General features: G+C 57.2%; 1 protein-coding gene across 1 annotated transcript in view; it reads right to left on the bottom strand.

Annotated features, from left to right (window-relative positions):
• RPS6KC1 (ribosomal protein S6 kinase C1) overlaps positions 1-25,547 on the bottom strand; it is a 273,886-nt gene that overhangs the window by 212,005 nt on the left and 36,334 nt on the right. The window contains exons 4-8 of the mRNA XM_066595059.1: positions 19,795-19,910; positions 18,347-18,437; positions 11,217-11,276; positions 10,647-11,009; positions 195-316 (exon numbers count right to left, since the gene is read on the bottom strand). Coding sequence (XP_066451156.1) covers positions 195-316; positions 10,647-11,009; positions 11,217-11,276; positions 18,347-18,437; positions 19,795-19,910 — 752 coding nt within the window. The remainder of the gene's footprint in view (positions 1-194; positions 317-10,646; positions 11,010-11,216; positions 11,277-18,346; positions 18,438-19,794; positions 19,911-25,547) is intronic.

The raw sequence follows: 25,547 nt of genomic DNA, 5'->3' as shown, positions 1-25,547 counted from the left end.
CTAAACCCCCCCATTTATCTGAGCCCCCCTACAGATCTCTCCTTGCAGGTTGATGCATTATGCATGTTCCGCGTGGCAGCAGTAATGGCGGCTCAGGTACCCCCCCCCTCCCCGTCTACGGATACATTTCCCTGCATCACGGAGATGGCGTCTCTGCAGATGCTATAAGCTATAGGATGATGGAAGTGACTTACATCCCGAAGCGTCGTCACCTCTGATAAACGGTTAAGACATAAGCTGGAGATGGTTTCTGCGCGCATCAGGTACTCCGCCGTCTTCTTCTTCACCGCTTCCCGCCGCGTCGGACTCGACTCCCCTAAAACAAGCCAAAAGGAAAGATTTCAAGCTACAAAAATTCAGCAGATGAAACTCCTGTCCCCTCCATCTTCACCCTGAATGTCTGAGGGGGTGGGCTCGTCTTAGGTTTCTATTGGAGAAGTAAAGCAGAAGCTCCACCCCTTTCACTAAACTAACGGTTTCACTGTGTGGGAGGGAACGAGGAGACAACATGGTGGCTGGCGGTGACACATACAGAAGGCTTTCCTCTTCCGGCCCCTCTACCTTGTGCACCCAGACGGTTACAGAATGTGTGTCTATATAACTTATTCTACTCCCTCCTCCTTCCCTCTGCTTTCTATAGACTTCAATGAATAGCATGAGTTCTAAATCTTTCTCCACTTTGAAGGAAGGGAGGATCCCCAGTGGTCGTCACTTTACAGGGAGTTTCAGCACAAAAGCATCATTGCAGGTAAACAGTGATTTGCGCTTCCGCTCGTTATCACGCCTACATCATATTATCATGCTGAGAGGTCTCGTCACCCTCCTGACACCCTTTTTTTTTTAAATAAATACTTGCAATCCCCCTGATTTCTAGAAGTCTGTGTGGTGCTTTTCCCTCTGTTATTCTTCCTGGCAATGTATGAATAAACTGACAATCGGTGTTACCCTTCCCTTGTCGAGGCGTCGGTATCCCTGCAGTGTTGGAGGGTGCAGGGATAGAACCCTCTGAGTAGGGGATCGGGACACCCAGTCGATTCATTCAGACAGTTCTAGAAGAAACATCAGGAACGACACAACTGAGAATTCAGAGGCGAGATGCGCAGAGTCGTTATATGACGGCTAACGAACGTAAGACTGTACGACCCAACTACTAAAAGGTGGTCGCTGAGCAACAACTAAATGAGGAGTTCAGTGATTTGCAGATGTCATCTAACCGGACTCCATCCACAGCGGAACGTAGAACGCATCGGGGGGGCAGTATAGGGGGGGGGGGGGTGAGCGGGGGGGGGGGGGGGGCATTTTATTTAGAAATAAAGTGACTCTCTGGGGATCGGGGGTTGTGAAGTTTGGTAGTAAATTAATCCTCTCCACTCCCTTCTTCCATAAAATGACGGACATCAGACACTCCTCGGTGCTCCACCTGAAGGACCTCTGAGGAACGTCTACAGAAGCAACAGAGAGGAATCCCAAGATTGCGGCTGGTTCTCCGGAGCGGTCGGCTGCCGGCCGGGCACAGGGCAGCGTCCAAGAAGCGCACATGTGTAAGCGGCGGGCCCTGCATGCAGGACGGCAGCTTTACAGGCAGATGGATAATGGCTGCGTTTGGGAGCGATGTGATAACCAGATGCCGACCAAGCAATGCATGAACCCATCCATCATCACCAGCGCCCGGCCAACACACACAGGAGAGGGCCGGCGCGGACAGCCTGCATAGGAACCACAAACTCACAGCACTACGGATCGCACACAGCGGGAGAGCTCCGCTTCTGCAGACTTCGTGCCTCGGGGGCCATTAATGGACGTCGCATCTTTATAGCTTTCCAGGTGGATTTTCACAATTCTGACATCCACTGAAGTGAATGGAAACCATTCGAGAAGGCGTTTACATGGCTGCTCATGAATGACACGTGGGCATCCCCGATGCATGAGTGACCTCCCCGCGGGCACTAATCCACGTAGAAGAGACGGAGCGACCATGAGCCTACGGCAAGGGGCAATATGTGGGCCGCATAGAAAGGAGTATACATGCTTTAATCTATACTATCGGTACATACAGAGCCGCCGCCGCCGTGCACCGCAACAGTAGGGAAGTCTGCACAAGAGGATGCCACCAAAGGGCACCAGAGAAAAGGGGATTGCCAAAGGGCATCAACAAAGAGGGGGAGCAAACAGCACATGAGGGGAAAGAGCTAAGGCGCCAGAGAGAAAAAGAGGCGGGCGGCCGCCACAGGGCGCCGGGCAGAGGAAGAGACGGGCGGCCGCCACAGGGCGCCGAGCAGAGGAAGAGGCGCCCGCCGCCACAGGGTGCCAGGGAGAGGAAGCAGCAGCCACAGAGTGCCAGGAAGAAGAAGCGGCAGCCACAGAGTGCCAGGGAGAAGAAGCGGCAGCCACAGAGTGCCAGGGAGAAGAAGCGGCAGCCACAGAGTGCCAGGGAGAGGAGGAGGAGGTGGCCGTAGGCACAAGGCGCCAGAGAGAGGAGGAGGCGGTGGTAGCCACAGGGCGCCAGGGAGAGAAGGAGGAGGCGGCAGTAGGCATAGGGCGCCACGGAGAGAAGGAGTCAGCGGCAGGCACAGGGCGCCAGGGAGAGGAGGAGTCAGCGGCAGCCACAGGGCGCCAGGGAGAGGAGTCAGCAGCCACCAGAGAGAGGAGGAGGCGGTGGCAGCCACAGGGCACCAGAGAGGAGGATTGCATTTGGAGAATAAAAGGGTGGCAGAGCACAAGAGAAGGGAATTAAACAAGAGGAAAGCAGAGTGATGGCAAGAGACCTGGGAAAGGGGAGAATGTAGTGACTTACAGCCAATATGGGAGAGACAGAAGGAATGAGACTGCGTACCGAATGAGAGGTGGAACTGAAGAGCAAGAATTAGGGAGTAAGAGAGTGCAACCGAGAGTCTTTCATCCGACCGTCTCTTAGACTGACCGCCGTGAATAACGTAAGGAGACGTTTTGCCGCCCGTGTGTAACATCTGCGCGGTGGTAGCGCTCTCTGCCGTCGGCACGGATGATATATTGTCTGCTCGCACTTATAAAAATGCAGCGCGGCTCCCGAAATTAAAAGACCCTTAATATAAACCCTTCGAGATTCCCGGCTTTTACTGGGGAATCAGCAGCTGCGCCTAATCCAGATCCGCATGAATGAGAATACTTCAGCGAGGGGATCCGCCCCCTCCGTTTATTTTCCATTTGACTTTCCTGTAATTATTTTGTAAACTGTTCGCATAACAATACATAAAAACATCTGCAAAAACAGGTAATTAACATGTCAAGCCTAACTAATGCATTTTTATGGTGTCCATGCTTCGTCAACTGTAATTATAAGTCTTTTTAAGCAAATGATGGTGCGGCGGCCGCGCTCTGCAACCGCTCATTTCGGAGGCCTTTTTTCTGGTAGCAAACAGAACATAAACTCAAAAGCTACTTAATTACCTGTAAAGCCAAACTTAACGCACATTTACAGGCAGACGAGAAATTACTCCTTTGCTCTGAAAACCGTACCAATAACACGGCTCGGTGCCCATCACCCGCCAACAATGAGCTGCCGGAGAGCGCCAATTAATTGTGCAGAGTGTTTACACAATGCAACCTATAGAATCGTGTTGGAGCCGCCGGGAGACAAACGCCTGCTTGATGCTAAATGTAAATAAAGCTTTTCAGTGGAAACCAATTAGCGCGCGGCGGGAGGAGCGGGCGATGGGACAACATATAGGCTGTGGAAACGCTCTCTAGCGCCATCTATAGGTAGCGCCCATGACCCTCTGTGTTCCATCTATTAAAAGGGGTTGTCCATGTTATGTAAGGAGACCGGAGTGAAGAAAGGAGAGGATCAGCTGCTTCCTCGTCCTACAACATGGGGACCCGATGAGACGCTCCTCATGACTTGGACAGCCCCTTTAAAAGGAGCTATGCCAACATACACAACCCCTTCCTAAATGTGCAGCCCAAGGGTGATCAACCTCAGGACCGACACATAGCGCCCCCACCAACCAGCTAATTAGACCTGGGAAAACCACCTCTTGCCCTGCAGCGGCCACTGTAGGGGAAATGTGGTATTACAGGATGGCATCGAGGTGGGGGCTCCAGTGGGTGACTCCGCTCTATGAGGTTCATCTGCGGGTAGCACAACCCCTTGAACCACGACTGTCTGACCAGGGCCCCATCTGTAGACAGCATTGCTTCAGAGTTCTTGCTCCTCATCGGTTGACATTGGCGCAGCTCCTGGAAGGCATGGCTCACCACCCTAGTCAAGTGCCAAGGCTCTTTGAAGGGTTGGACATTTGATTTACAGGATGGCCGCCTATAGACTGTTTTCTTCCTTCTGTAGTAGAGCCAATTTGCATACTTTTCCCAGGAGGCATTGCCTGTAAGACTGGAGTCTCCACCACAAGAACCAGAAGCAAGAGATGCATTTTGGAGATCTGTAGATGAAAGAATACACCATACTGGGGAGAGAAATAAGGGCGCTCAGACATGGATGCTCAATAAGCCCCTCCATGGGCAACTGGTTGGTCAGGAGTCAACCCAACAACAAACCAAATGACAACTGGATAACGTCAGGTCAACTAACACTGACCAACCGAGCCGGGACAGACCAGCGGGCACAAGAGGCACCCGACTACGGACAGCTCTGTGGAACAGACCAAAGGGCACAAGAGGCACCTGACTACAGACATCTCTATGGGACAGACCAGTGGGCACAAGAGGCACCGGACTACAGACATCTCTGTGGGACAGACCAGTGGGCACAAGAGGCACCTGACTATGGACATCTATGTGATACAGACCAGTGGGCACAAGAGGCACCCGACTACGGACATCTCTGTGGGACAGACCAGTGGGCACAAGAGGTACCTGACTACGGACATCTCTGTGGGACAGACCAGTGGGCACAAGAGGCACCCGACTACAGACATCTCTGTGGGACAGACCAGTGGGCACAAGAGGCACCCGACTAAAGACATCTTTGGGACAGACCAGTGGGCACAAGAGGCACCTGACTATGGACATCTCTGTGCGACAGATCAAAGGGCACAAGAGGCACCTGACTACGGACATCTCTTTGGGACAGACCAGTGGGCACAAGAGGCACCTGACTATGGACATCTCTGTGGGACAGACCAAAGGGCACAAGAGGCACCTGACTACGGACATCTCTCTGGGACAGACCAAAAGGCACAAGAGGCACCTGATTACGGACATCTCTGTGGAACAGAACAGTAGGCACAAGAGGCACCCGACTACGGACATCTCTTTGGGACAGACCAGTGGGCACAAGAGGCACCCGACTATGGACATCTCTGTGAAACAGACCAGTGGGCACAAGAGGCACCTGACTACGGACATCTCTGTGGAACAGACCAAAGAGCACAAGAGGCACCCGACTACAGACATCTCTGTGAAACAGACCAGTAGGCACAAGAGGCACCCGACTACGGACATCTCTCTGGGACAGACCAGTGGGCACAAGAGGCACCCGACTATGGACATCTCTGTGGGACAGACCAGTGGGCACAAGAGGCACCCGACTATGGACATCTCTGTGGGACAGACCAGTGGGCACAAGAGGCACCCGACTATGGACATCTCTGTGGGACAGACCAGTGGGCACAAGAGGCACCCGACTATGGACATCTCTGTGGGACAGACCAGTGGGCACAAGAGGCACCCGACTATGGACATCTCTGTGGGACAGACCAGTGGGCACAAGAGGCACCTGATTACGGACTTCTCTCTGTGGGACAGACCAAAGGGCACAAGAGGCACCCGACTACACACATCTCTGTAGGACAGACGGGACGTCGGGGTCAGAAGAGCCTTGGAGTTAGTGCAGCAGTCTCCATTACTTCTATACACTGACCAGCCAGAAGTCCTGGGATGGCACCATGTAGGTTATGAAGTGGCGTTACCTCAGCGGACGGCCTAGGAGCGCCCCCACCTGTACATGTTATGATAAGGGTTGAACACTGGCCAGCACGCTCATGGCGATGTGAATTATTGGAACGAGACAAAATAGTGGGCACCAGACGTATGGGACATTTAGTTTCCGGAGTTGTGCCAGCATTCCTTAATCCAGTGTCCTGGGAATACATCATAGAAGGCAGGGCTCATATGTGGTGCAGACCCCATGACGCCGCGGACCCAGCTGTCAACAAGGCCCCATGCAGGCTGGTGGTGTCTCCATACTGGAGTGCGGTGAGTTGGGTCCATCAGTCCACCTAAACACGTCAGTGACCGTTGCCCGCTACATTACACTGCTTCATGAACTTCATGTCCCCCACAATGATGGGATGCTCCAGCAGGATAATGCTCCGTGCCATCGGGCCCAAGTTGTCCAGAAGTGGTTGGAGGAGCATTCTGGAGAGTTCTATGAAAGGCCGGCACGTTCACCTGACATGAGCCCCACCGAGCAGGTACGGGATGTGGTGGAGAGGTCCTTTCACACCCAAGATCAATAGTGGTACAAAAATAATAATCTCTCAGCGTTCTTTTTGTACAAAAATCCAACACGAATTTGCCGTTATCCTAATGAGCTGTAAAATAAAGTTACCCCATCCTTTATACCACAGAGCGCTGCAGAAGTCTCCAACCTAAGAGCGTGCGGCCGCGGCGCGGCGATTGGATTGGGAAGGGTTAACCCTTTAAAAGCAGTCCGACACCAGGCTTATGCCGCCCGGCTTGATGGCAGTGTGAGAAAACTCTGCGCTTCGGGGTGGATGGGAATAGGACAGTAAGCGTCCTCCAGGTCTACAGTCACCATGAAGCCCCCCGTCCGCTCAGTCTCACCTCCTCCATTCTGAATCACATCCCCCGGGTCTACAGTCGCCATGAAGCCCCCCGTCAGGTCAGTCTCACTGCCGCCATTCTGAATCACGTCCCCCGGGTCTACAGTCGCCATGAAGCCCCCCGTCAGGTCAGTCTCACTGCCGCCATTTTGAATCACGTCCCCCGGGTCTACAGTCGCCATGAAGCCCCCTGTCAGGTCAGTCTCACTGCCGCCATTCTGAATCACGTCCCCCAGGTCCACAGTTGCCACGAAGCCCCCCGTCCAGTCAATCTCACCACCTCCATTCTGAATCACATCCCCCGGGTCTACAGTCGCCATGAAGCCCCCCGTCAGGTCAGTCTCACTGCCGCCATTCTGAATCACGTCCCCCAGGTCCACAGTCGCCACGAAGCCCCCCGTCCAGTCAATCTCACCACCTCCATTCTGAATCGCGTCCCCCGGGTCTACAGTCACCATGAAGCCCCCCGTCCGGTCAATCTCACCTCTTCCATTCTGAATCGCGTCCCCCGGGTCTACAGTCGCCATGAAGCCCCCCGTCAGGTCAGTCTCACTGCCGCCATTCTGAATCACGTCCCCCAGGTCTACAGTCGCCACGAAGCCCCCCGTCCAGTCAATCTCACCACCTCCATTCTGAATCGCGTCCCCCGGGTCTACAGTTGCCATGAAGCCCCCCGTCCGGTCAATCTCACCTCTTCCATTCTGAATCACGTCCCCCAGGTCTACAGTCGCCATGAAGCCCCCCGTCTGGTCAATCTCACCTCTTCCATTCTGAATCGCGTCCCCCGGGTCTACAGTCGCCATGAAGCCCCCCGTCAGGTCAGTATCACTGCCGCCATTCTGAATCACGTCCCCCAGGTCTACAGTCGCCATGAAGCCCCCCGTCCGGTCAATCTCACCTCTTCCATTCTGAATCACGTCCCCGGGTCTACAGTCACCATGAAGCCCCCCGTCCGGTCAATCTCACCTCTTCCATTCTGAATCGCGTCCCCCGGGTCTACAGTCGCCATGAAGCCCCCCGTCAGGTCAGTCTCACTGCCGCCATTCTGAATCACGTCCCCCGGGTCTACAGTCGCCATGAAGCCCCCCGTCCAGTCAATCTCACCACCTCCATTCTGAATCACTGTCTCCATTCTGAATTGCGTCATCTGGGTCTACAGTCGCCATGAAGCCCCCCCTCCGGTCAGTCTCACCACCTTCATTCTGAATCTCCAGCACTTCATGGATTTGTTCGGGGGTTTCAGATTCACCATCAAGCAGGATTCCCAGTTTGGGTTTTTGGGGTATGACCCCTCTTTTGCTGACCCCGAGGTAGCCCTGATGTAGCCGGGATGTCTGTGAAGGAGGGCCTGCAGTGAATGAATGTGGGAGCGAGAATCCGCTCCACGAGGGAGCCTTCTTTCAGAACGTTTCAGATCCATCCACTCTGCCACCGCAGGACCCATTTTCCCAAGAACGCCTGTAGCCTCACCCCACGGGCGTGATTGTCGGCGTCCCTGGAACTCCGAATGGTTGGTATTAAAGAGGAAGTTTCCCCCCCCCCCCCCGACCTCCCTCCGGACGCTCCGGCAGCCCGTTTTCCCCTGACCTCCCTCCGGACGCTCCGGCAGCCCGTTTTCCCCTGACCTCCCTCCAGACGCTCCGGCGGCCCGTCTCACCGTTATCCCTATAAGCCTCTTGTTGCCACGAAAAAAGGTCTTCTTTCTTTGGGGTTTTCCCTCTGGAGACCCCCCTCCGTCTAGAGACCCCCCTTCTTCTGTATAATCCTATCTAGATCAGGACCAAGAAGGAATCATCCGCGAAGAGTCAGAACATAGCCCGTCCTTAGAGACCGCGTCCCGAAGCAGGCTGTAGCTCTTCTGGCTGGGTTGGATAGGGCGCGGACCTCGCTGCCAGCTTCACGGTCTCAGCAGCAGAATCCGCCAGAAAACTGGTCGCCACATTAAAGTATCGGCCAGGAATCTGATATCTGTTCCCGCAGCATCGTGTTCCGGACCTGCATCTCCAGCTGACCCAGCCAAAAGTGCCGAGGTCTGGCTGCAACACCCGGCCTGAGCAGAGCAGCCGCCTCCCGAGTCTTAAGACGGCTTTCAGCTCTACCATCTATCGGATCTCTTAGGTGTGCCGTATCCTTAAGCAGCAGGGCCGGGTCTGGCTACCTTGGCTACCGGCACAGTATCCCAAGCTTTACAGAGGGATAGCGCCTCTCGGTGCCCCCACAGCTGTATAGCTGCCCCCATGTGCGGTCCATTCCACTTCACTCTGATGTTATAAGGAGGGTTCTTAGGTTCCTCCCTGCCAAGTGTGCCTCTAACAGCCCTTATCAGCTCATCTACATCCTCCGAGGAATCTACGGTCGCTGACGTCACCTCTCAGTGTAATCCTGTCTGTGCAGGGAGGGGAGGAGGTGAGCTGTGACTATTGTGAATGGTGGCTCCTGTGTTATCTATATATAGGTGTCACCTCTCAGTGTAATCCCGCCTGTACAGGGAGGGGAGGAGGTGAGCTGTGACTATTGTGAGTTCTGTGTTATCTATATATAGGTGTCACCTCTCAGTGTAATCCTATCTGTACAGGGAGGGGGAGGAGGTGAGCTGTGGCTATTGTGAATTATGGGTCCTGTGTTATCTATATATAGGTGTCACCTCAGTGTAATCCTGTCTGTGCAGGGAGGGGAGGAGGTGAGCTGTGACTATTGTGAATGATGGGTCCTGTGTTATCTATATATAGGTGTCTCCTCTCAGTGTAATCCCGCCTGTACAGGGAGGGGAGGAGGTGAGCTGTGACTATTGTGAATGGTGGATCCTGTGTTATCTATATATAGGTGTCTCCTCTCAGTGTAATCCCGCCTGTACAGGGAGGGGAGGAGGTGAGCTGTGACTATTGTGAATGGTGGTCCTGTGTTATCTATATATAGGTGTCTCCTCTCAGTTTAATCCTGTCTCTACAGGGAGGGGAGGAGGGGAGCTGTGATTTATGTATTGTGGGTCCTGTGTTATCTATGTATATGGGTCTCCTCTCAGCGTAATCCTGCCTATACAGGGAGAGGAGGAGGTGAGCTGTGACTATTGTGAATGGTGGGTCCTGTGTTATCTATATATAGGTGTCTCCTCTCAGTGTAATCCTGTCTGTATAGGGAGGGGAGGAGGTGAGCTGTGACTATTATGTATGGTGACTCCTGTGTTATCTACATATATAGGTGTCACCTCTCAGTGTAATCCCGTCTGTGCAGGGAGGGGAGGAGATGAGCTGTGACTATTGTGAATGATGGGTCCTGTGTTATCTACATATATAGGTGTAACCTCTCAGCGTAATCCTGCCTATACAGGGAGGGGAGGAGGTGAGCTGTGACTATTGTGAATGGTGGCCCTGTGTTATCTATATATAGGTGTCTCCTCTCAGTGTAATCCTGTCTGTACAGGGAGGGGAGGAGGTGAGGTGTGACTATTGTGAATGGTGGATCCTGTGTTATCTATATATAGGGGTCTCCTCTCAGTGTAATCCTGTCTGTACAGGGAGGGGAGGAGGTGAGGTGTGACTATTGTGAATGGTGGATCCTGTGTTATCTATATATAGGTGTCTCCTCTCAGTGTTATCCTGTCTGTACAGGAAGGGGAGGAGGTGAGCTGTGACTATTGTGAATGGTGGTCCTGTGTTATCTATATATAGGGGTCACCTCTCAGTGTAATCCTGTCTGTACAGGAAGGGGAGGAGGTGAGCTGTGACTATTGTGAATGATGGGTCCTGTGTTATCTATATATAGGTGTCTCAGTCTCATATATATATATATATAAGGTGAAGGTCCTCCAGCACACACCAAGAGAGCTTCAGGCACGCTACAAGTCGGACTACTTCCTAGGACCATCACCTTGTACGCCCTCCAAGAGGAGGTCCACGCCTCTCCGGTAAAACCCGAATGCTGCCTGGTAGTCCTGCTCCGCCTCCTTCCTCATGGCCACGGTGATCAGCTCGCCGGCCCGCGACAGGTAGTCCGACCTGCCCAGCTTCTGCCTTAGTTTGGCCGTGAACAAGCTGCGGCTCTCTTTTTCTGCTTCACTTTTAACCCCTTCATAGCCAGAACCTGGGAAGCTCTGCACCGCTGAGCCGGGTGACGGCGGGACGGACAGCGTCTTACTGGGAGAGATCTGATTGGATGCCATTCCATCATCCGTCCCGGACAGAGAGTCTATATCCACGGTCAGCGAGAGCAGGTCGCTGTCACTGGAGAGACCTGAAAGACAGGGGGGGGTTAGAAGGACCAACGGGGGCAAACGGCCGGGCGCTGCGCCAGGTGATGGAGAGCAGAACTATGGCTCCGCCCGGAGGATACAGAGTCCGAGGGGCGGGGCATGCACTGCATACCATGTGATCGCATGCCAAGTAACTATTACACTGCGCTACAGAAGTTAGGGGGCACGGTGCCCGCCAGGTAACTCACCCCCACATTCAGACTGGCTGGTGAAGGTCAGCTCATCCAGGCCGCAGGAGTCCTTCCTCACTAGAAAGACAGGAAAACCATTAAAGCTCATTACTGTCCAGAAGAGCCACCGCGACGGCCGGCAGGGAGCAGCTCAGCGCGCAAGGCGGGTCACCTGACTCGGCAAACGCTAAAACACGGAATAAAGGTGTAAGCGCGTTCTCACATCCGCCACGGAAAGCACTTTGTGGAACTTCACCCTAAACAAGGAAAGTTGGGGCAAAGCGGACGCCCCCGGTGTGTTTGGGTCATCTCTATACAAGACGGAGGCGTCACATGACCCGCTGCCATATGAGGAACAGGAGCGGAAAGTGGCTGCCATTTTCTCCTAATTACACCAGTTAAATGGGGGTGTCCAGACTTTTGCCTCACCCTGTATACAGCAGACATTTACAACATGCCATTGGAGGCCATCAACCTCTACATTACATGTACAAGACGTGTTCAGCGGGGACCACGGCGCTGTCTATGGCCATGTGTGGTACTACAACTCAGGCCAATTCAAGCCCACATGGAGGACTAGAGTGGGACAGTCTCAGGTAGGTCAGTGAAGGGGCTGTGTACCTCCGGTAAGGACAGCCCATCAATGTTTAAGGGGTCACCCAGCTGTAAATGGCTGATGGCCTATCTATAGCAGATTGTGGGGGTCCACAGTCTGGGCCCCCCTCCAATCAGCTGTACACTGGGCCTTTGTGCTCATGCACCGATCTGATTTCTGCAGGAAGCAGACAGCTCCATTCCTGCTGCAGTGGCCAGGCTTGGTATTACAGGTACTGCAGTGATTGGGAACCTGGTCTACAATACCAAGCCTGGCCACTGCAGCAGGAACGGAGCTGTCTGCTCCTGCAGAATGCAGCTCAGCGCATGAACACAAGGGCCCAGCTTACAGCTGACTGGAGGGGGTCCCAAGCTGTGGACCCCCGCTGATGAGCCTTCAAACGTTTACAGCTGGACATCCCCTTTCTAACTTGTCTGCATCTTCCATCATATCCAGACTTTCTTCCTAGAGGCTGAAGTGGAAACGGACAAACAGGTCGACCCGAGTCAGACCTCCCGCAGGAGCTAAAATACTGGGGGGAGCGAGCAATAAAGGGGTCTTCTATGAATAAGGGTCTGCTTCCAACCAGACCGCAGAAGCCCCCCAGCTCTGATCCTTGGCTCCATGACCCAACAGTCAGCGGGCCCCATCCAGCATAGGATAGCACCGTGAGCTGCTGGAACGGGGGCCACACTCGGGGGCCCTAGCAACTGCCAATAGGTAAGAGAGCCTACAAAGCAGCTCTCCCTCTCTCAATGGAGGGCCCACCGTCATGCCCACTCCCATGACCAGCCCCATGCCCACCGTCATGCCCACTCCCATGACCAGCCGCATGCCCACCGTCATGCCCACTCCCATGACCAGCCCCATGCCCACTCCCATGACCAGCCCCATGCCCACCGTCAAGCCCACTCCCATGACCAGCCCCATGCCCACTCCCATGACCAGCCCCATGCCCACCGTCATGCCCACTCCCATGACCAGCCCCATGCCCACCGTCATGCCCACTCCCATGACCAGCCCCATGCCCACTCCCATGACCAGAGCGGCGCCGTCAGAAGCATTCAGCAAATCAACATGAATAACAAAAATGACACATTGATCAAAAAACACCCGCAAGTCCGCCCGTGTGCGGCGCCATAACACGAGCCGATCCCCCGTCAGGCAATCTGAATGTAAGTGGCGGAGCAATGAATATGCATCAGTGCCGACCCACCGAGGGGTGAGGGGGAGAGGAACGTCCGCCGAGGGGTGAGGGGGAGTGGAACGTCCGCCGAGGGGTGGGGGGGGGGGGGATTGTCTGGCAGCGTCTTACATGATTACAGACAAGCCTTTCGCATGCTAAGTGCGGCGCAGCCATCCTTCAGATGTGCTCATAAATACGCACTTCTGGCGCCAAGTCCTGGCAGCGCCATCCACCGTGCCACGTCCAACACAGGACAAACTAACAATTAGTACTGAGTTACATGTGAGAGAACTAAACCACACGGCCGGTACGGCTACTGAGCCCCGCGGCCGCCAACTCCCACGGCCACTGAGCTCCATGGCCGCTGCGGCTACTTACCCCCACGGCCGCTGCGGCTACTTACCCCCACGGCCGCTGCGGCTACTTACCCCCACGGCCGCTGCGGCTACTTACCCCCACGGCCGCTGCGGCTACTTACCCCCACGGCCGCTGCGGCTACTTACCCCCACGGCCGCTGCGGCTACTTACCCCCACGGCCGCTGCGGCTACTTACCCCCACGGCCGCTGCGGCTACTAACCCCCACGGCCGCTGCGGCTACTTACCCCCACGGCCGCTGCGGCTACTAACCCCCACGGCCGCTGCGGCTACTAACCCCCACGGCCGCTGCGGCTACTAACCCCCACGGCCGCTGCGGCTACTAACCCCCACGGCCGCTGCGGCTACTAACCCCCACGGCCGCTGCGGCTACTAACCCCCACGGCCGCTGCGGCTACTAACCCCCACGGCCGCTGCGGCTACTAACCCCCACGGCCGCTGCGGCTACTAACCCCCACGGCCGCTGCGGCTACTAACCCCCACGGCCGCTGCGGCTACTAACCCCCACGGCCGCTACGGCTACTTACCCCCACGGCCGCTACGGCTACTTACCCCCACGGCCGCTACGGCTACTTACCCCCACGGCCGCTACGGCTACTTACCCCCACGGCCGCTACGGCTACTTACCCCCACGGCCGCTACGGCTACTTACCCCCACGGCCGCTACGGCTACTAACCCCACGGCCGCTGCGGCTACTAACCCCTGCGAGCTCGCAGTTTGTTGTTTTTGAATTTAAGGATTATTATATTGAAACAAGTAAATCATTTTAAGGCCACCGAATGTCCAAGATGTGAGGAAACGTCCTCCAGGTCTAGAATGCACACAAACACACTGACCGCCCCTTTATTAGAGCCCCGCCCCTCGGAGGGTTTTCTCATGTAATGGTGTGAAGAGTATACCAAGAATGGCGCGATCGAGGAAAACATCCAGCGAGAGGGGATCCTGTGGAAACAACTCATCACTGAAAGGGGTCGGAGGAGGATGTCAGGAATCGTTCTGACCAACAGGCTGCACAGTCAGCTGAATACAACGCTGGAGCTCCAACTAACGTGTCCGAACGCACAACTCGCCGTTCCTCCGCCCGGTTGGTATAACAGCGGGCGACCAGTTCCAGCGCCATTGTGTCTAAGAGGAACAGAAAGACTCCAGCGGGCAAAAGAGCGCAAAACTTGTATCACTGAGCAGCGGAGAAACATCTCCTGGTCAGATGGAGCCAGATGTCACCACCGAGTTGGATCTACACCACGGCGAATCCCTGCGGATCTGAAGGACGCAGGAGCCCAACGCTACTGGATGGGGGTAATAAAGGGGTCGTCAGTGGATGTTAGTAGACAGCAGGGGATCCTCTGCAGGGCGCCGGCTCTGGACACAATGGGTATTACGGCTACAGCAGAGTTGCGCCATTCTTTCCTGTAGATCTGCTCACAGAACGACGGAAATGATATTATTTCAGGGAATGGGATCTTCAGTAACGGTTCCCCAAGTGGAGGCTCAGCTTGTATCAGTGCCGGCCTTCGTGTGAGCGGCGCAGGTGCAGAGCGTCCGTCCGCCCCCGCAGCGGTCGTTGGTTACAGAGAGGCCACCTCTGATGTATTAGCAGGTGACAACGGGGCGACGGGTTCCCTTTATAGGAGCCCTGAAGTCATCCGAGCTATGCTCAACACTTCACGCATCCAAGGCCTGTAAATGGTTAATCGCGCTGCAGGCGGCCTGTAAATGGTTAATCGCGCTGCAGGCGGCCTGTAAATGGTTAATCCCGCTGCAGGCGGCCTGTAAACGGTTCATCGCGCCGCAGGCGGCCTGTAAACGGTTCATCGCGCCGCAGGCTGCCTGTAAACGGTTCATCGCGCCGCAGGCGGCCTGTAAATGGTTAATCGCGCTGCAGGCGGCCTGTAAATGGTTAATCGCGCCGCAGGCGGCCTGTAAACGGTTCATCGCGCCGCAGGCGGCCTGTAAACGGTTCATCGCGCCGCAGGCGGCCTGTAAACGGTTCATCGCGCCGCAGGCGGCCTGTAAACGGTTCATCGCGCCGCAGGCGGCCTGTAAACGGTTCATCGCGCCGCAGGCGGCCTGTAAATGGTTAATCGCGCCGCAGGCGGCCTGTAAACGGTTCATCGCGCCGCAGGCGGCCTGTAAATGGTTAATCGCGCCGCAGGCGGCCTGTAAACGGTTCATCGCGCCGCAGGCGGCCTGTAAACGGTTCATCGCGCCGCAGGCGGCCTGTAAACGGTTCATCGCGCCGCAGGCGGCCTGTAAACGGTCCATCGCGCCGCAGGCGGCCTGTAAACGGTTCATCGCGCCGCAGGCGGCCTGTAAACGGTTCATCGCGCTGCAGGCGGCCTGTAAACGGTTAATCGCGCCGCAGGCGGCCTGTAAACGGTTCATCGCGCCGCAGGCGGCCTGTAAACGGTTCATCGCGCCGCAGGCGGCCTGTAAATGGTTCATCGCGCCGCAGGTGGCCTGTAAATGGTTAATCGCACCGCAGGCGGCCTGTAAATGGTTAATCCCGCTGCAGGCGCCCGCGTTTGTGATGGGATGCAGAGCATTTCCGCGTCTCGCATTATAAAGTGGCGCATCGTCCTTCATAAGAACGCCATTTACTCGCCCTGCAGTATTAGCGGCTGATTCTTGCGGCCGCCGCTGACAGCTGTGCGATGCCAATCATTGGCGCGGCTGCCACAACACTTAATTGGCGCTGTCACTTAAGGAGGGAAAAAATAAAAATTAAAAACGGGACAAACAATGTCAGGTCTTGATGTTCGGTGTTCGCGGCGCTCGCCATTTGCATCTCTCAATCACAGATGTTTCCCCGATTCAAATATTTATGCAGCAGTGATTGATGGGGAGGCGGCCGGCGAGGTGGAGCGCTACTGCCACCAAGAGGAGGAGCGAGGCACTGCACGGTTAACCAGCTCAGCACTGGAGGGTTCATCACCAGGCCAATCAGCAGAGGCGCTGTGGGGGTCATTCACAAGTCCGCAGCAACGACTCCAATGAATGCCATTACCCCCATTCAGATGCGAGACCCCCAGCGATCCTGAGACTGCTCACTTCACTTCTATGGGACAGGCAGAGGCTGGTGCACTGAGGTGAACAGAGGGGGGCACGCACATGCAGCGCCGGTCACACGGGACGTCACGCAGTCCGCCAGGGGGGGCGGCGCAGCCACAACTGTTCTGCCTCGATGTGGGGATGAGATTTGCCCATTCATGTCAAGAGCTACAGAAGCCCCGACACACGGAGCCGCCGCCTGCGGACCCCCGGAGTCCCACCGACCCATTGCCAAGCCCAAGTTTAGGCGCCCGGCCGTCTCCAGTGACAGCAATGATGGCAACGCTCCGTATCAATGCCTGGGAGAAGGGACCAAGAGCGATGGCGGCTGGGCGGAGGAGACCTTGTGGGAGCGCACTGTATGCCAAAGGGCCAAATGAGGACGCCGGCCGGGCACCGAGATGTATCACCCACAAGGTCTCCTCCGTCCCACCAGTCTAACAACTAGCTGTGGCGGCAGCGAACCCCCCGGGGCCGGGTGCGGGCGGCTCTGCTCTTCAGGGCACACTCATCATAGAAGACCAGTCTAACCCTTAGAGGTCGGCCCTGCGGACAACGGGCCGAGGAGGTCGGCACTGCAGCTTCCTACAGCATCAAAAGGCACTTGGGAGCTGGAGGAGTCCGCAGGAAGACGTCCGGCGACCGCTGCAACCTCACGTGCAAGAGTCCAGCGTCAGCAGATGGGGGATCGGCGCCTCGCAGCGCAAAACCTTCAGCACAGCTCACCGCCGCAGACATATACAAGGTGGCGGGTCATCTGTGGAGAGAAGACGTCTGCCGCAGGGAGAGGATCAGCAAGACGCTCAGATCGCCGGGGCCCAGCAGCGCCTCCAGTGGATGGAGGACCCCATGATCCGATGCCGGATCATGTTATTCATCAGTCACCTGACCCTCCGTGATTCTTCACCCGTGGATCCGTGGGGCTCAGCGGTTGACAGATTGTGTTACTACAACATTTTGGACACTTCGTTGTTTACAGTAAATGTATAGTAGTGCTCCGGATGACATCACTGCGGGCCGCGCCCACGCCACACGCACCGCCGGCCGCGCCCACGCCACACGCACCGCCGGCCGCGCCCACGCCACACGCACCGCCGGCCGCGCACACGCCACACGCACCGCCGGCCGCGCCCACGCCACACGCACCGCCGGCCGCGCACACGCCACACGCACCGCCGGCCGCGCACACGCCACACGCACCGCCGGCCGCGCACACGCCACACGCACCGCCGGCCGCGCACACGCCACACGCACCGCCGGCCGCGCACACGCCACACGCACCGCCGGCCGCGCACACGCCACACGCACCGCCGGCCGCGCACACGCTTCTTCCCCATTGCCAATAATGGCCGTTTCTTTATTTCTTTTTCCTAGAATATTAAATTGTTTTCCCAGCAGAATCATTTCTCCCCCCCACAGGAGGGGGATGGGGGGGCACTGAGGGGTCCGACCCACAGAGGGGCCCCTTATGAGGCTGATGGGTCCCAGGTATCAGCATCTCTCCTGCGGGATAGCAGCATTCATTCTATTTGCCACTGGATGACAAAAGACAGTCTACATACGGTCAGGCCGCGGCATTAGAGGTTGTAAACCATTGGTGGCCGGTCTTCAGGATAGGTGAGGGAGTCCATCACCCCTCTATCCAGCTCCTGTAATACCAAGTCTGGCCACTATGGTGGGAACGGAGCTGTCTGCATCCTGCACACATCGGCTCAGGGCATGAATAGCTGATCAGAGGGGCTCCCAGACAACAGACCCAGCAGCTGGTGACAGGCCGGACAGAAACAAGAAAAGGTCTTCAAAGAAAGTAACTGCAAACAGACTGCGGCTGGCCTGGATGACCTGGATGAGGTGCAGCGGCCGGGGCAGTGCGGCTCCTGGATACGAGGACCCGTTCCGCTACTCCCGGACACTCCTTGACATTAAGAAGCGAACTCACCGTCAGAACTGCAGTCCGAGAGGCTGTCGGGAAAATCCCCAAACGGTTCTGCTGGACCAATCAGATCTGACCCATCATGCACTTCTCCACCCTGCGGGGAAACACAGAATACACGGTGTGTGCAGCGAGCCAAGGGTTACAGGCCCAGAGCAGCCCGGTGAGGACACAGCGGGGGCCAAACACGTCAGGAGGAGCAGGTAGGTAGACGGAAGACCTACAGCTGGGAGATTAGACATGGCAGTAAGCGGTCAGCGCCGGTCAGCAAGACTCAATGGGATGGGGAAAACCAGCAGATCACCAGTAGCAATCAGCCTCTTTGGATGACCAGTCCATACCGGCAGCCCCGGCGGCCGGGCCGGTCTATATGTTACCGGCAGCCCCGGCGGCCGGGCCGGTCTATATGTTACCGGCCGGGCCGGTCTATATGTTACCGGCCGGGCCGGTCTATATGTTACCGGCCGGGCCGGTCTATATGTTACCGGCCGGGCCGGTCTATATGTTACCGGCCGGGCCGGTCTATATGTTACCGGCCAGGCCGGTCTATATGTTACCGGCCGGGCCGGTCTATATGTTACCGGCAGCCCTGACGGCCGGGCCGGTCTATATGTTACCGGCAGCCCTGACGGCCGGGCCGGTCTATATGTTACCGGCAGCCCTGACGGCCGGGCCGGTCTATATGTTACCGGCAGCTCTGATGGCCGGTCAGTTTACATAAGTTACCGGCAGCCCTGACAGCCGGTCAGTCCACGGGTCATACGTGGATTACCCCCCAGTAAGGCTCATCTATGGATGCCACGGGTCATATGTGGATTACCACCCAGTAAGGCTCATCTATGGATGCCATGGGTCGTATGTGGATTACCACCCAGTAAGGCTCATCTATGGATGCCACGGGTCATACAGGGATTACCCCCCAGTAAGGCTCATCTATGGATGCCACGGGTCATACAGGGATTACCCCCCAGTAAAGCTCATCTATGGATGCCGTGGGTCGTACGTGGATTACCTCCCAGTACGGCTCATCTGTGGATGCCGCAGGTCCTACGTGGATTACCCCTCAGTACGGCTCCCCTGCGTGTGGATATTCCAAGGTGGATTTCGCATTGACAGATCAATACTTTTAGTTTTTTTTTTATTCTCCACTGCGCAGATTTCAGCTCCCCTCACATAAGAGCGGACGCGTCTGAAGCGCTCCCTGTGAAATGTGCGCCGCTCTGGTCTGAGAAGCTGCTGCAGTAGTGGCACACCATTCATTAGTCACATGACCACTACAGTGGATGATTGGCTGCAGCAGTCATGTGACATCCTGACTGCAGGAGCTCCCAGAAGGTAAGTGGCTTCTCCCGCTCTTCTATATTCATCTGGTCTCTCGGACGTCCCTTTAAATGGCGGCATGAATGAAGCATCGATTATCTGCCTGTTTACTGGGGCACCACGGGATCCGTTACCTTAAAGAAGTCTTCCAGCTGCGAGCTGTTGTACAGCGCTGGGATGTTGGCGGAGAACTGCAGCAGGTCCTCAGCACACTGGCGCCGCTCCTCTACCACGCACTCGTCAAACCGCCCTGCAACACAAGACACAAGTCTAAGGCAAACTCATGGACACCGGGACCCGGACATGTATAACGGGCGGAGCGGAGAAGAGACCGCGCAAAACAGGGAAGGAGGGAGGACCCGGACACGGATAACGGGCGGAGCGGAGAAGAAACCGCGCAAAACAGGGAAGGAGGGAAGACCCGGACATGGATAATGGGAGGAGCGGAGAAGAAACCGCGCAAATCAGGGAAGGAGGGAGGACCCGGACACGGATAATGGGCGGAGCGGAGAAGAGACCGCGCAAATCAGGGAAGGAGGGAGGACCCGGACATGGATAATGGGCGGAGCGGAGAAGAGACCGCGCAAAACAGGGAAGCACGGAAGACCCGGACATGTATAATGGGCGGAGCGGAGAAGAGACCGCGCAAAACAGGGAAGGAGGGAGGACCCGGACATGGATAATGGGCGGAGCGGAGAAGAGACCGCGCAAAACAGGGAAGGAGGGAGGACCCGGACACGGATAATGGGCGGAGCGGAGAAGAGACCGCGCAAATCAGGGAAGGAGGGAGGACCCGGACATGGATAATGGGCGGAGCGGAGAAGAGACCGCGCAAAACAGGGAAGCACGGAAGACCCGGACATGTATAATGGGCGGAGCGGAGAAGAGACCGCGCAAAACAGGGAAGGAGGGAGGACCCGGACATGGATAATGGGCGGAGCGGAGAAGAGACCGCGCAAAACAGGGAAGGAGGGAGGACCCGGACATGGATAATGGGCGGAGCGGAGAAGAGACCACGCAAAACAGGGAAGGAGGGAGGACCCGGACACGGATAATGGGCGGAGCGGAGAAGAGACCGCGCAAAACAGGGAAGCACGGAGGACCCGGACACGGATAATGGGAGGAGCGGAGAAGAGACCGCGCAAAACAGGGAAGGAGGGAGGACCCGGACATGGATAATGGGCGGAGCGGAGAAGAGACCGCGCAAAACAGGGAAGGAGGGAGGACCCGGACACGGATAACGGGCGGAGCGGAGAAGAGACCGCGCAAAACAGGGAAGCACGGGGGACCCGGACATGGATAATGGGCGGAGCGGAGAAGAGACCGCGCAAAACAGGGAAGCACGGAGGACCCGGACATGGATAATGGGCGGAGCGGAGAAGAGACCGCGCAAAACAGGGAAGCACGGAGGACCCGGACAGGGATAATGGGCGGAGCGGAGAAGAGACCGCGCAAAACAGGGAAGCACGGAGGACCCGGACATGGATAATGGGCGGAGCGGAGAAGAGACCGCGCAAAACAGGGAAGGAGGGAGGACCCGGACATGGATAATGGGCGGAGCGGAGAAGAGACCACGCAAAACAGGGAAGGAGGGAGGACCCGGACACGGATAATGGGCGGAGCGGAGAAGAGACCGCGCAAAACAGGGAAGCACGGAGGACCCGGACACGGATAATGGGAGGAGCGGAGAAGAGACCGCGCAAAACAGGGTAGGAGGGAGGACCCGGACATGGATAATGGGAGGAGCGGAGAAGAGACCGCGCAAAACAGGGAAGGAGGGAGGACCCACACATGGATAATGGGAGGAGCGGAGAAGAGACCACGCAAAACAGGGAAGGAGGGAGGACCCGGACATGGATAATGGGAGGAGCGGAGAAGAGACCGCGCAAAACAGGGAAGCACGGAGGACCCAGACACGGATAATGGGAGGAGCGGAGAAGAAACCGCGCAAAACAGGGAAGGAGGGAGAGAAGCACGGAGGACCCAGACACGGATAATGGGCGGAGCGGAGAAGAGACCGCGCAAAACAGGGAAGCACGGAGGACCCGGACATGTATAATGGGCGGAGCGGAGAAGAAACCGCGCAAAACAGGGAAGGAGGGAGGACCCGGACATGGATAATGGGAGGAGCGGAGAAGAGACCGCGCAAATCAGGGAAGCACGGAGGACCCGGACATGGATAATGGGCGGAGCGGAGAAGAGACCGCGCAAATCAGGGAAGGAGGGAGGACCCGGACATGGATAATGGGCGGAGCGGAGAAGAGACCGCGCAAAACAGGGAAGCACGGAGGACCCGGACATGGATAATGGGAGGAGCGGAGAAGAGACCGCGCAAATCAGGGAAGCACGGAGGACCCGGACATGGATAATGGGAGGAGCGGAGAAGAGACCGCGCAAATCAGGGAAGCACGGAGGACCCGGACATGGATAATGGGCGGAGCGGAGAAGAGACCGCGCAAATCAGGGAAGGAGGGAGGACCCGGACATGGATAATGGGCGGAGCGGAGAAGAGACCGCGCAAAACAGGGAAGCACGGAGGACCCGGACATGGATAATGGGAGGAGCGGAGAAGAGACCGCGCAAATCAGGGAAGCACGGAGGACCCGGACATGGATAATGGGCGGAGCGGAGAAGAGACCGCGCAAAACAGGGAAGGAGGGAGGACATGGATAATGGGAGGAGCGGAGAAGAGACCGCGCAAATCAGGGAAGCACGGAGGACCCGGACATGGATAATGGGCGGAGCGGAGAAGAGACCGCGCAAATCAGGGAAGGAGGGAGGACATGGATAATGGGAGGAGCGGAGAAGAGACCGCGCAAATCAGGGAAGCACGGAGGACCCGGACATGGATAATGGGCGGAGCGGAGAAGAGACCGCGCAAATCAGGGAAGGAGGGAGGACCCGGACATGGATAATGGGCGGAGCGGAGAAGAGACCGCGCAAAACAGGGAAGCACGGAGGACCCGGACATGGATAATGGGAGGAGCGGAGAAGAGACCACGCAAATCAGGGAAGCACGGAGGACCCGGACATGGATAATGGGCGGAGCGGAGAAGAGACCGCGCAAATCAGGGAAGCACGGAGGACCCGGACATGGATAATGGGAGGAGCGGAGAAGAGACCACGCAAAACAGGGAAGGAGGGAGGACCCGGACATGGATAATGGGAGGAGCGGAGAAGAGACCGCGCAAATCAGGGAAGCACGGAGGACCCGGACATGGATAATGGGCGGAGCGGAGAAGAGACCGCGCAAATCAGGGAAGGAGGGAGGACCCGGACATGGATAATGGGCGGAGCGGAGAAGAGACCGCGCAAAACAGGGAAGCACGGAGGACCCGGACATGGATAATGGGAGGAGCGGAGAAGAGACCGCGCAAAACAGGGAAGGAGGGAGGACCCGGACATGGATAATGGGAGGAGCGGAGAAGAGACCGCGCAAAACAGGGAAGGAGGGAGGACCCGGACCCGGATAACGGGCGGAGCGGAGAAGAGACCGTGCAAATCAGGGAAGGAGGGAGAGAACCACGGAGGACCCGGACACGGATAACGGGCGGAGCGGAGAAGAAACCGCGCAAAACAGGGAAGCACGGAGGACCCGGATATGTATAATGGGCGGAGCGGAGAAGAGACCGCGCAAAACAGGGAAGGAGGGAGGACCCGGACCCGGATAACGGGCGGAGCGGAGAAGAGACCGTGCAAATCAGGGAAGGAGGGAGAGAACCACGGAGGACCCGGACACGGATAACGGGCGGAGCGGAGAAGAAACCGCGCAAAACAGGGAAGCACGGAGGACCCGGATATGTATAATGGGCGGAGCGGAGAAGAGACCGCGCAAAACAGGGAAGGAGGGAGGACCCGGACATGGATAATGGGAGGAGCGGAGAAGAGACCGCGCAAATCAGGGAAGCACGGAGGACCCGGACATGGATAATGGGCGGAGCGGAGAAGAGACCGCGCAAATCAGGGAAGGAGGGAGGACCCGGACATGGATAATGGGCGGAGCGGAGAAGAGACCGCGCAAAACAGGGAAGCACGGAGGACCCGGACATGGATAATGGGAGGAGCGGAGAAGAGACCGCGCAAATCAGGGAAGCACGGAGGACCCGGACATGGATAATGGGCGGAGCGGAGAAGAGACCGCGCAAAACAGGGAAGGAGGGAGAGAACCACGGAGGACCCGGACACGTATAATGGGCGGAGCGGAGAAGAGACCGCGCAAAACAGGGAAGGAGGGAGAGAACCACGGAGGACCCGGACCCGGATAACGGGCGGAGCGGAGAAGAGACCGTGCAAATCAGGGAAGGAGGGAGAGAACCACGGAGGACCCGGACACGGATAACGGGCGGAGCGGAGAAGAAACCGCGCAAAACAGGGAAGGAGGGAGAGAAGCACGGAGGACCCGGACACGTATAATGGGCGGAGCGGAGAAGAGACCGCGCAAAACAGGGAAGGAGGGAGAGAACCACGGAGGACCCGGATAACGGGCGGAGCGGAGAAGAGACCGTGCAAATCAGGGAAGGAGGGAGAGAACCACGGAGGACCCGGACACGGATAACGGGCGGAGCGGAGAAGAAACCGCGCAAAACAGGGAAGCACGGAAGACCCGGACACGGATAACGGGCGGAGCGGAGAAGAGACCGCGCAAAACAGGGAAGCACGGAAGACCCGGACAACGGGCGGAGCGGAGAAGAGACCGCGCAAAACAGGGAAGGAGGGAGAGAACCACGGAGGACCCGGACTCGGATAACGGGCGGAGCGGAGAAGAAACCGCGCAAAACAGGGAAGCACGGAAGACCCGGACACGGATAATGGGCGGAGCGGAGAAGAGACCGCGCAAAACAGGGAAGGAGGGAGAGAAGCACGGAGGACCCGGACACAGATAACGGGCGGAGCGGAGAAGAAACCGCGCAAAACAGGGAAGCACGGAAGACCCGGACACGGATAATGGGCGGAGCGGAGAAGAGACCGCGCAAAACAGGGAAGGAGGGAGAGAACCACGGAGGACCCGGACCCGGATAACGGGCGGAGCGGAGAAGAAACCGCGCAAAACAGGGAAGCACGGAAGACCCGGACACGGATAATGGGCGGAGCGGAGAAGAGACCGCGCAAAACAGGGAAGGAGGGAGAGAACCACGGAGGACCCGGACCCGGATAAACGGGCGGAGCGGAGAAGAAACCGCGCAAAACAGGGAAGCACGGAAGACCCGGACACGGATAATGGGCGGAGCGGAGAAGAGACCGCGCAAAACAGGGAAGCACGGAAGACCCGGACAACGGGCGGAGCGGAGAAGAGACCGCGCAAAACAGGGAAGGAGGGAGAGAAGCACGGAGGACCCGGACACGTATAACGGGCGGAGCAGAGAAGAGACCGCGCAAATCAGGGAAGGAGGGAGAGAAGCACGGAGGACCCGGACACGTATAACGGGCGGAGCAGAGAAGAGACCGCGCAAAACAGGGAAGGAGGGAGAGAAGCACGGAGGACCCGGACACGTATAATGGGTGGAGCAGAGAAGAGACCGCGCAAAACACGGAAGGGAAGCACAGAGGACCCGGACACGTATAATGGGCGGAGCGGAGAATAAACCGCGCAATTCAGGACGACCGGTTATTAATGAAGACCGAGCACAGCAGGAGAGCCGCGAGGAGCCCACCGACCCCATTTCTTCTGGAGCGGGCTGGGCGGTCATGTGACACGGCGCACGGCTCTCAGACGGTGTCCACATTTTTCAGCTGCCTTGTGGCCGGACTTTTGCGGCTCTGCAGCGCCCCTCGCAGCGCTCGCTGGTCGCCGCGTCTCTGTAACAGTACGCGCATTGTAAAAGCCGGCACAGTTTTGGCGGCACAAGGCGCTGACCGCTATAAAGCCGGCGAGCTTCCCGCGATGCAG

The sequence above is a fragment of the Eleutherodactylus coqui genome, chromosome 3 (assembly GCF_035609145.1).
Source record: "Eleutherodactylus coqui strain aEleCoq1 chromosome 3, aEleCoq1.hap1, whole genome shotgun sequence".
Classification (NCBI taxonomy): domain Eukaryota; kingdom Metazoa; phylum Chordata; class Amphibia; order Anura; family Eleutherodactylidae; genus Eleutherodactylus; species Eleutherodactylus coqui.
Note: the sequence above shows the minus strand (reverse complement) of the source record. Positions and strands in the feature narration are given on the sequence as shown.